Source organism: Symphalangus syndactylus, chromosome 12 (assembly GCF_028878055.3).
Source record: "Symphalangus syndactylus isolate Jambi chromosome 12, NHGRI_mSymSyn1-v2.1_pri, whole genome shotgun sequence".
Classification (NCBI taxonomy): Eukaryota; Metazoa; Chordata; class Mammalia; order Primates; family Hylobatidae; genus Symphalangus; species Symphalangus syndactylus.
Genome location: NC_072441.2, coordinates 91,049,313 through 91,060,795, shown reverse-complemented (window position 1 = coordinate 91,060,795; position 11,483 = coordinate 91,049,313). Strand labels below are relative to the sequence as shown.

The 11,483-nt window shown below is 39.3% G+C and overlaps 1 protein-coding gene across 2 annotated transcripts; it reads left to right on the top strand.

The window, feature by feature from the left end:
• Positions 1-4,315: 4,315 nt before the first annotated feature.
• Positions 4,316-10,833, top strand: CCDC190 (coiled-coil domain containing 190). Of its 2 annotated transcripts, none has more exons than XM_063627188.1 (4): positions 4,316-4,457; positions 5,498-5,696; positions 9,381-9,504; positions 9,777-10,833. In XM_063627188.1, the coding sequence occupies exons 1-4, from the start codon at positions 4,434-4,436 to the stop codon at positions 10,369-10,371; spliced, it is 942 nt and encodes a 313-aa protein (XP_063483258.1). In that variant the 5' UTR covers positions 4,316-4,433; the 3' UTR covers positions 10,372-10,833. The 2 variants fall into 2 exon arrangements, with proteins under 2 accessions (XP_063483258.1, XP_063483257.1); XM_063627187.1 differs by having other exon boundaries at positions 9,378-9,504.
• The last annotated feature ends 650 nt before the right edge of the window (positions 10,834-11,483 follow it).

Genomic DNA, 11,483 nt, shown 5'->3' with positions numbered 1-11,483 from the left:
CTATAAATGTTAACATTCTATAAATGTTAATTAGGTCAAGTTGGTTGATAGTGTTGTTTCAGTTTCCTTTAGCCTTACTAATTTTCTCTACACTTTTTCAATAACTTATTGAGAAAAGGATGTTAGAGCCACTGACAATAGCTGTGGGTTTGTTGGTTCCTCCATGTAATTCTATTCGTTTTCGCTTCCCATATTAGGTGCAAAATATTGTGGATTTTATTATGGATGAATTAATCCCTTTATTATTAAGAAATTACCCTCTTTATCCCTATTAATATTATTGGCTCTGAATACTATTTTATTTGGGATAAATATAGCTTTCTCTAATTTCTTTTATTTAGTGTTAGCATGGTATATCTTTTTCCATTCATTTACTCTTAACCTATTCGTTTGTTCATACTTTACAAAAGTGTTTTCGGTTTGTTTCTTTGTCAGCATGATATAGTGTGGCCTTGTTATTTTATTTGATCTGAAAATCTCTGCCTTTTAATGGGGCACTGAGACCATTTACATTTATTATGGTTCTTAATATATTTGGGTTTAAAATCTATCCCTTGCCGTTTATTTCTTGTTCATCCAAATTGTTCTTTTATTTCCTGTTTCCTATTTTTCTGCTTTATTTCAAATTTAGTATTTTTTATAATTCAATTTTATGTTACTTGTTGATTTCTTATAATTATTTGTTATTTTAGTAGTTTGTTTAGAGTGTAGCGTATACAGCTTTAACTCATTACATTCTACCTTCAAGTCGTATTATAATGCTGCAAATATATTATAAGAACCTTACAACAGTAAACTTCCATTTATTCTCACTTGAATTTTGTACTACTGTTCCCATGCTGTCTACATGTTTACATGCCGTAAATCTCACACTACATTTTTCTGTTTTGCTTTGAACAGTTAATTACATTTTAAAGAGATTTATATAACAAGAAAAATAGTCTTTATACTTGCTCATGTAGTTACTATTTCTGGTGCTCTTTATTTCTTTTTGTAGCTTTGGATTTCCATCTGGTATAATTTTTCTTTTGCTTGAGGAATTACCTTTAACGTTTCTTGAACTGTAGGTCTGTTGTTGAAGAATTATTTAAGCTTCTGTTTGACTGAAACATTATTCAATTTTCCTTTGCTCTTGAAGATATTTTTGTTGAGTATAGAATTCTAGGTTGATTTTTTTCTTTCAGAACTTTAAAAGTTTTGCTCCACTATCTTCTGGTTTTCATCATTTTTGGTAGGAAGCCTCTGTAATTCTTATTTGTGTTCCTCTGTATGTAATGTATCTTTTTAAATTTGGCTGTTTTTAAGATTATCTCTTTATTACTTTTTAAAATAATTTTATTTTATATACCTTGGAGTCGTTTAATTCATATATCTTTTGCTTGAGATTCATTGAGCTTCTTTTTTTTTTCTTTTTTTTTTTTTTTTTTGAGATGGAGTCTCACTCAGTCACACAGGAGTGTGATGGCGTGATCTCAGTTCACTGCAACCTCCACCTCCCAGGTTCAAAAGATTATCCTGCCTCAGCCTCCTGAGTAGGTGGGATTACAGGTGCCCACCACCACACCCAGCTAATTTTTGTATTTTTAGTAGAGACGAGGTTTCACCATGTTGGCCAGGCTGGTCTCGAACTCCTGACCTTGTGATCCGCCTGCCTTGGCCTCCCAAAGTGCTGGGATTACAGGCATGAGCCACTGCGCCTGGCCTCATTGAGCTTCTTAGATCTGCTACTCGACCCTGCTAATTCTGGATACCTTGGTCTTTCTGAACTTACACCTTTGTCTCCTCAAGTCAGGAACCCCTGCTTGGTTGCTCAATTCTTGTGCTGTGGCCTGGAAACCCTTTCCAGTCAGTAAGCTGTAGCAATAATAAGGATTCCCTGGTTTGTTTCCCCTCTCTCAGGGATCACCATCCTATCTGACTGATGTCCAGTCTTTTTTAATTTCATGAATTTTTTCTGCTTTTTTAAATTGTTTCATGTAGAAAAGTAAATCTAGTTCCTATCACTCCATCTTTTCTGAAAATCAGGAACTAACTTTTATTGGACATCTAGTATACATGAATTACTTTAAATTCATCATTTCATTCAATTCTATCAGAAAACCTATGATAAAGATACTTTTAACCTATTTTACAAATAAAGAAACCAAGGGATAGGACAGTATTAATGACTAAAGTCACATATTCTATAAATGACAGATTCTTTGATTCCAGATGTGTTTTGACTACAAAAGGATGTGACTCCATGTAAAACAGAGAGAATTATAGAAAACTACATGGATGTGCATTAAAAATCTATTCTGTAAAATTATATTTTAATCAAAACCACTTTACTGAACAGTTTGAACTATGTCTTTCTCTGGTGGTGGAAGCAAGAACATAATCTGAGAATGATAGCTTTACACTTTCAATCACTGTCTTTGCTGATTTTGTTTCTTGTTCCTTAATGATATCCTGGGCAAATTCTACACATTTCTTGCCATTTTGTTTATTAAAAAAAAAAGGTCCATTCCACTTCGAAGCTCCAGTTGCACATATGATTTAAACTCCTCCTCGCTGGACTCCAGGAGGTTTGGAGATAGGAAAGGAGGATTATCTGCTCTATCATTCTTCCTTCTCCAACCCTTGGAGTGGAAAAGGTGCGATCTCTTTGTATACCTCCTCTCCATTGTCTTTTCAACACTAACCATTTTAAGGTCATGGGCTAGGAGAGAATAGAGGAGGCAGAGATCTTCCTATATAACTGCCACATTTGTGATGCTAAGGCATGACTGGTATTTTCCTATCTATTCTTGTGTTCCTATGTTCCCGTAAATAGATTTTCCTGTCTATTCTTTGTGTTCCCATGTCCTCTGCTTTCGAGACGTGTGGTTTTATGAGGGAGTTCATCTTCACTCACATCTTTTCTATCTCTGCCTCCTTCTGGCCCTGCCTGTGATTCTATTTCCCCCCCAGATGAAGCACTGTCTTCCAAGAAGAGCAATGTGATGACTATGCCATGGTTTCTGCTGCCTCATATAACCCCTCTGCTCCCTCCCATGGAGCCAGGTCCTCTCTGGCATTCTCAGAGGGCTGAGAGTAACTAGGATGCCTTTGGCCACCATTCTTTCCCTAGGCACTCCACACTAAGGCTCCTTCTTGCCCTTTAGCCATAGATTATTTCTGCAAGCCTTTCCTCTTCAGTTCCCCCTCAAAATGACATGCAGGAACCAAGCTTTTCTAAGAAATCCCTCACTATCATCAGCTATAGTGGCAACAAAGGGATGGAATGGGGGCTGCTCTATTGTTCTGCAGTCAACAAGCCTCTAGCTGGGGGTACGATCCCAATCCCGGTCTCTCCTTGTGTGGCATCTCATTCTCCCAGATAATTTTCTTGGAATCCCACCTCATTCATTTAAATTCAGGAGGTGAGGGAATTACCTCATGAGAAAGGAAGGGAAAGGAACTACCTCCCACTGAGAAAACAGCACACTCTTCCTCCCCGCCACCCCTCCTAATCTCCTTATAATTATTTATTTGCTGGGCAATGATTGTGGTTAGTAGGGCCTGTTTAGCTGCCTGCCTCTCAGTAAACTCTGGGGGGATTATCAGGCCCCAGTGTTGGCAGCTCTATTTAGACTGTGGCATATCAGTGCCTCTTATTTTCAGACGAAGCTCCAAGGCAACAGTAAAAATCCCACTCAGTATCTTGTTATATAAACAATAGCTCTGCTCAGCCTTCTACTGTAGCTGTTCAAAATATGGGCACAAAAGTTGATTTTAATTTTACTTTGCTTAGTGGTGTTTTCACCACTTTGAAAATCTTGATAAGCATCGAGGTGCTCTGAGCATGTGGAAAGGCCTGGGGAAGGTCAGTACGGTTTGCAATAACACAAAATAAACAAATTAATTTCTCTCCTGCACAAAGTGTGCACAGTCATGACAGAAAAATCAGGGTGCTTTCTTTTGAGGCTGACCTGGTTTTCAAGAAGTAGGAATGAAGGTTAGGGAAGGGAGGTATGGCAAACAGAGAGAGAGAGAAAAAAAAAAAAAAAGGGAGGGAAAGGAGGAAAGGGTGGGAGAGAGAGAGATTGAGAACAGAGACACTCCTTGCTTTCATTCCTGGCTCCCATGGACACAGCCCAGAAGGAGCGCTGTGAGACCCTCTAGGGACAGGCTAGAAGCTGGCAGACTTCTTTTACTCACAGAGCTATTTAGTGCTCTGGCATCTCCAGCAGGGATTGGTGCCATGGCCCAAGGAGCTAGCATTCCTGACCAGGGGAGGTAGGGAGGGACAAAGAGAGCTTTCAAGTGTATTTAACATTCTCCTCGCAACCCTCTCCAACGGTCTCCCTCCGTCCTTCCTCCAAACACTAGACTCCTAAGTTTACTGAAGAAAAATAAGCTCATTAATCCAGACTCAGCCTGACATAGCAAAAGAAACAAGACATAGTCCTATGGTGAAAACCCTGGATTTGGAGGTAAGTTCTACTGGCCCTGTTCTTTAATAAAAGTTTAGTCTATGCTTTAGACTCTCAAACAAGTGCCTTAAAATGTATTTCTTTCCCATGTCTTGACCTTATCCTCCATTTTAATGTTAAGCTTTTTTTCTGTATTATTAATCACCAAACCTTTTATTGACAGCAATCGGTTTATAACCTGAGCACATGTTGTGCTCTTAGCTCTGAGAAAAGTATTATAGAGACTCAAAGGAGAGAAAAATGTGTCCCTACTTAGTGCTCTTTAGAGGAGAAAGAAGTAGGTGTGGGCTTAGACATCAGGGTACATGGAGGCAGGAGAGCATCTAAAGCCTGAGAAGATGGATGAGGATGAGAAGAGGAGCTTTTGCCCAATCTAAGCAGCTTCCCCAGTGTTGCCCAGACTACTCATCGTGAATGCTGTTCTACTTTATAATCAGGATACCCCAATCTTCCGCTTTTAGAGAAAGCTCGTTGAGAGTAGGAACTGTGTCTCATTCACCATTACTCTTAGCTTTTAGCATAGCACCTGGCATACAGTGGGATTACAGGCTGAATGAACCTACGCATATGTGAATTAATGAACTGGCAGGGCGCGGGAAGGAATGGCCGTGTCTTAAGTTCCTAAATCCTCTCCAGACCTCTGAGCTGCCTCTTTGGGAGCCTTTAAGAAACAGTAAAATAGGCTTTTCTTATTGGGTGAATAATGCCTTATGTATGTAGACTGCCTTTTTTTTCCAAAGAGTTGTTCTTACACTTCTCACTTGATCTTCATGGAAATCTTACTGGGAGCTGTGTTGGGGGAGCCTATTGTATTGTATCACTATTTTATTGACAGAGAGGCTGAGGCTCAGAGGAATGACTACCCTCAATCCTTCTGTGTTACTCTGGAAACTGATTTAACAATAGTGTGATTTCATCTCACTAGGCACCTGTGGTTTCAGAAATACACAGGTTCAACCACTGATCTCTGATTAAAAGCTGGAGGTCAGTATCCCAGTCTTCCATTTATCAGGTTACTTGTGATACCTTATTGCCTCTAGACCATAAAGAAGATGAAGAGGCACATGGTCAGAGGACAATTGTATAAGCATTTTGATTTGGAGAGGAAGAATGCCAAGCAGGCTGAAGCCAGACTGGACCAACGGCTGCAGAGACTGGAGGATATCTGTCTCTACCATGTGAAATTGCTGACCTGGGAGCAGAGGCAGCTCCAAAAAGAACTTCAGAGGTTGCAGCAAGGTAAGACTTCCAGGACTGGGGAGGAGGATGCCCCAGAGGCACAGCAGGGCAGTGCGCCCATCACTCCGCTGAGGCCCTTTCAGAGCCCTGAATGCCAAGACAGCGAGAGCTTTTGATCACAGCCAGGACTTTAGGCTGCCTAACCTTCCTTGGCCCTCCCCTGTCAATTACATAGCTCCCCGCAGCAGCCTACTCATAAGCCTTCTTGAGCTAACATTTCTCAGGCATCCAGTCACTGCCATCTTTCAAGTTAGCTCTTTCTTGCTTAAATCCTTTGTTTTCTACTTTTAAATTTTATTTTTCATTTTGCTTTTCTTTCATTATCTGGGCTGATTTGGTTTCACCCTTTTTTAAATATCTGATCTTTCTCTTTTGGATCTAACAACAATTTATTGAGCAGTTACTAATGTGCAAGTCACTGTCCTAGCCCACTTTATGAAAGTTAAAAAAGAAAAAGAAAGGAAAGAAAAAATTTCTCTGGAATCAGTACCTCAGCTTCCTCCAATGTAAAATAAAAGTATTTCTTACCTTATGAAGTTATTTGAGGATTCAGTGAGCACTTGGAATAGTACCAAAACATAAAGTAAGTGCTATGTAAGTGCCCACTCTTATCAATTAAAAATTGTTACACAATTGAAACCCTTCTACTGTCTTTGTTGAAAATTGTCACAGTTGTACAGTCTGTAGAAACTAATTCTCCTTTGTTCATCATTAAAATAATTAGATTTTAATATTACTTAAAAATTCAGCACAGGAAATAAATATCTCGGCTCTTGAAGACTACATCCTTTCTTACTGAAGGCAAGTGCCAGAACTCAGGAGTCTGAAATGGACAGAGCATGTTCAAGAGGAAGGCCAGGTGCTGTAAATGAACATAAAATATTTCAGGTCAACAAAGCTTACACATGACATAAAGGCCAAGAGTAATAGCCAAATGTCTAGGCTGGGAATTCTTTCTAACCTCCAGCTTTGGGTTTGAAAGATACTCTGAGCAACTAACTGAACTCCTCTGCTTTCAATTTCCCTGTCTGCAATAAATGGTTAAACCAACGTAGAATGAGAGCTCACATACTGGAAAAGGGTCTTAGAAGCCATTTGGTTGATTCCCACTCTTATTCAAAAAGGACACTGAAGATCAGATGCCTACTCTCAGGAGGGTGTACAAAAGGCCAGGCCCTAGTAAGTGGCTGTCCTAGATGAGTAGAGTTGGGTTGGAAAGAGTATGAATCAGGAGGCAGAAAACTTTGATTCAGGTGCTTCTGCCTCCATGTCCTTTGGGAAGTCATATTATCTCTAAGCCCCAGACTTCTTGACAGTAAAATCGGGGATACAGGAAGGAAGCAATATGTATTGTCTCAATATTTCTTAGGCACTGTGCTAGGCAATAGTTTTCCATGATTCATTTAAATGGAATTGTTATTGAGATTCAATGATATGCCAGTGAGTGGATTATTTAAGATGCATGTTGCCCGTCCTTTGAGTCAGCAGGTTAAAAATTAGGCTTAAAAATCCACATTTTTAACAGAGGTGATACTAAGGTAGATTATTCTGGGACAGCTGTATTTCAGACCAGACTTTGCAAAACAGCTACTCAAGTAGAGTCTGGAATACAAATATGAAAAACCATGGTCTCTGCCCTCAAGGTGCTCATATTTAAATTGGACAGTAGTTCCGCTTATAAAAAATGATGATCAAAACTGCTAATTGAGTTCTTCACAAAGTAGGGCAGGAACATAAAAGGTTCCTGTGTCTATCAAAGGACTTTAGCTAAGATTTCCCAAAAGACACAGTGTGTGAGCAGAATCTTAGAGGCGGAGGAGAATGGCGGAAAGGGTGGGAAGTTTGTCAGGAGGACATATGGAATGGGGCCACTCCCAGCAGAAGGAATAGTATGTATAAAGGCACATACATTAGCACTGCTTGCCCCAAATAGCTCAGTATTGCAGGCATGTGACATGGAAGTGGGGAAGAGGAGAAGGTGTAGGTACAGTTTTCAGAGACAACACAAAATAGGCAATGTCTCCAATCCATCAAATCATGAATGGCTTCACAGAGAGTTCACCCTGTAGGGTTTGAGACTGGTGAAAATTACATGCTCAAATGTTAAAAAGATCATTCTGGATGCAAAGTTTAAGGTAAAATAGACCTCAGGCTATAGTCAGAGTAGACCTGATAGAATTAGAAAGTTCAGGCCATAGTTTCAAGGCCTAAACTAGGGCATTGGTCAAGTGAAGAAAATGAGAAGACGAGCATCTCAAGATACTTAGAAAGTAGAGTTGTCGGAGCTTTAAGACTAAATATATATCCAAGGGTAAAGAAAACCAGAATAAAAAGCATATTACTTGGCACAAAGTGGATGCTCAAATGAGCTTGTCAAATCTGGTAACTGGGTGGGCAGAAGTACCATACCTTCACAGAGAGAACATTGGAGAAACATCAAGTTTCAGAGAAAAGATATGTTCATTTCTGAACCTATTGGCCCCATAGGTCTAAACTTCAGAAAACAGAACTTTCTGGGAGAAGTAACTCAAAATCCCTCAGTTTATGTGGAATAGGTGAAGTTCTTACATGAAAGAAACCCCCACAAAAGACCCAAGGAGACAACGAAGGAAGAGAGGCTCACAGAGAACTCTTCCTTGCTCTGATCATTCCTCAAAGAAGTGATCGTATGAAAGAGTATTAGGAGTCAATGTGAATTCTAGGTTCCCTATCTGGTCGTATTCCCTCTGCTTAGTGCCTACAAACCGAAATGTAGATTTAAAGAGTTATTTCCCATTAGAGCAAAACTAGTCCAAGACTTTCAACTCTAAATGACCAATTCATGAGATGTCTTAAAAACTAATTGGGTTCTCCATAGCAGCTATGACTGCAAGATGCTAAAACATCAACTCAACAAGTGAAAAGTCCACTTAGTCATGGCTGGCAGTTGCAAACTCACAGGTGGGTAGGAGGTCACATAATTGTGGTGAAGGAGACAATCCACTCACACCCAGTCATTTTGTTTTTGAAAACATTGTGCTTGCCAAGTAAAATGTTCAAAGGAAGCCTCCATAGGCTTAGCCAGTTTAAACCTCTGATCTTAGTGTTTCTAAATCCTCTTTAACATATGCTAGGTAAACACTGGAAAACTGCTTTAAATTTTTCCGTTTCCATCTATCACACCAGATCAACCTAATGTGTAATATACACCAAGGTTTATACACATTGGTTCTCTGAAAGCCTAGTTTGCAGAATTATTTTTCTTCTTCTTATATTAGTTTTCTAGGGCTGCCATAACAAAGGACTACAAACCGAGTGCCTTAAACAACAAAAATGTATTGCCTTACAATTCTAGAGTCTACAAGTTCAAAATCAATATGTCAGACATGTTGGTTCCTTCTGAAAATTGTGAGGGAAGGCTCTGTTGCAGGCCTCTCTCCTTGGCTTACAGATGGCTGTCTTCTCCCTGTGTCTCTTAGTGCTCTGCCTGTGTGTGTCTGTGCGTTCTAAGTTCCTTTCCTTATAAGGACACCGGTAATATAGGATTAGGACCCACCCTAATGACCTCATTTTAATTTTATTATCTCTGTAAAGACCTTATCTCCAAATAAGCTCCCACTCTGAGGTACTGGGGGTTAGGACTTGAACATAAAAAATTTAAGGACACAATCCAACTCATAACACTTCTTAATTAACTCAAAGCAGAAACCATGAAGAAAAAGTTCTCCTCTTATTTGGGGAATGGAATTCAGAAGAGACCAGAAGATGTTCTCATGTTCTCACCACAGGGAGGGCAGAAGCACAGAGCCCCACAGACTAAGAAAATGAGGTAAGAAATTGATTACTAAACTCATAGGTATGACATTAAGTCCCTCTTCCCAACTGACCTCTTTAAACTGTTTTCCTGAAGAAATGCTCCATTCCCCTTCTTAAGTGAGACATTTTCCCTACATTGTTACCATTCAATTCCACCCTCCACCCCATTCCCACCTACATTAACTTGGCTGATAGTGAAGGGGGCCACATTCTAATAAGTTGAAAGGTCTAAAGAAGAGCCTCTTTACTGATTTTCAGAGATCTTTCTTTTATCTCCTTTCTCAGAGCATTGGCAACACATACGACCCAAGTTACATACAAAAGCAAGTCCCAGGTGTCTCCTTCACATGATGCTGGCCTCAAAGACCCCATGAAGAGCAGAAAGCAGCTACTCTCTCAAAATAACAGAACTGCCTGCTTCATAAAAGAGCAACCACAAGCCCAAGAGAAAGATTCTGTGAATCCACTGAAGGACGTAGACTCCAGCAAAGGCATCTCTGTTCCGTGCCAAAATCAAGAGGTTTCCACCAACACCATAGAACAAGGTCCTAGTTCCAGCCCAGCTAGTGATAGTGGAATGGCTTGTGCTGATGAGATCAGATCAAAAGATGTTGCTCTAAAGCCAGATGGTAACACTGGAAAACAAATTCCCCCAAATCACATGGAATGTGCAGGAAGCTTCAAAGGCGAGTTCACAAAGCCAACCTTCTTAGAGTTGCTTTCAAAGGCCAGAAATGCCCATTATCTCCGGCACAGGGTCCCCCCTGAGTCTGAGAGATTGCTTAGCATTAGGGAGATCTTTGGGCATGGGGAATCCTCATCATCCAGGGCAGGAAAGGAGTGTGAAAACAGGGTGCCTTCTAAGTTTCTTCCTCTCTAACCATTTAACATAGCCTGACAACAACATATGCCATTATTGCTAAGGAAATGTGCTCCTCAAATGACTATATTAAGCAGAAAAACAAACAAACATAATTGAATTACAATTTTATTTTAAACTCCCTACTATTTTCCGGGAATATAATATTTCTTGAATGAACAATGCTAATATATGAAAAAGGAGAGGAGGAATGAATCTTCAGAAAATATTTTAAGTGATATGTTTATGATGTCATCAAATATATGAATATATATTGATGACTGGACTTGGGAAAACAGTAAAAGTCTTGCTTTCAGGGACTTCCTGTTTCCTCTAGGAGATTCTCATGGTGCCACCTGCTGGCAAAACGGCGTAGCTATTCTCTTTGTTTTAGTTTGATACATAGTAGCGGTAGGAATAGGAATGTGATTGTAAATATGTACTGTAACATGGTCTATAAAGAAAATCTGCTCTTTAACCACACCCATGTGCTCTCTTTGGAATCTCTTTCCTTCTTTCCTTTATTTACAGATAGCTCCATTTTAGTTTTCACCTTCCCACTTTCAACCTGCTCATATCAAATTTTTTGAATCCTATTGAAATAATAATGGACAATCTTTTCCCTCTCGTATCTTCAAGAATCAAAGGATTTAAAAAACTTTTAATCATCTCCCAACATGCTGTCAAATGCATAGCAGACTCTATCAAAATGATTTCACTGTAAAATGAGAGGTACTAACATTGTTAACAAGTTATTGTTTCAAGTAGGCCTCTTTGACTTGGGCTACACTGTAAAAAAATAGATTTTGTTTCCCATCCAATGGATCCAAATATCACACTAAAAATAAGTAATATCATAAGTCATCAGAAAACAATAGCTTTTTGTTTATGCATTTTAAACTTATTGTCTGCCTAATGAAGTGTAGAATAAAATCATCACCACTTTTTATCTATACTGACTCTATTAGGAAAACCATCTTGCCCCATAGGTCTCAAAGAAATCATGCCTCTACGGTGGATAAATTCAAATCTTCAGCCCAGTAACAAATTTTAATTCCAGAAGAGTAAAATTGAGGGCCTATTTCATATCTGGCATCAATAGTTGATGTAACCCAGGTTGGGATATTTTGATG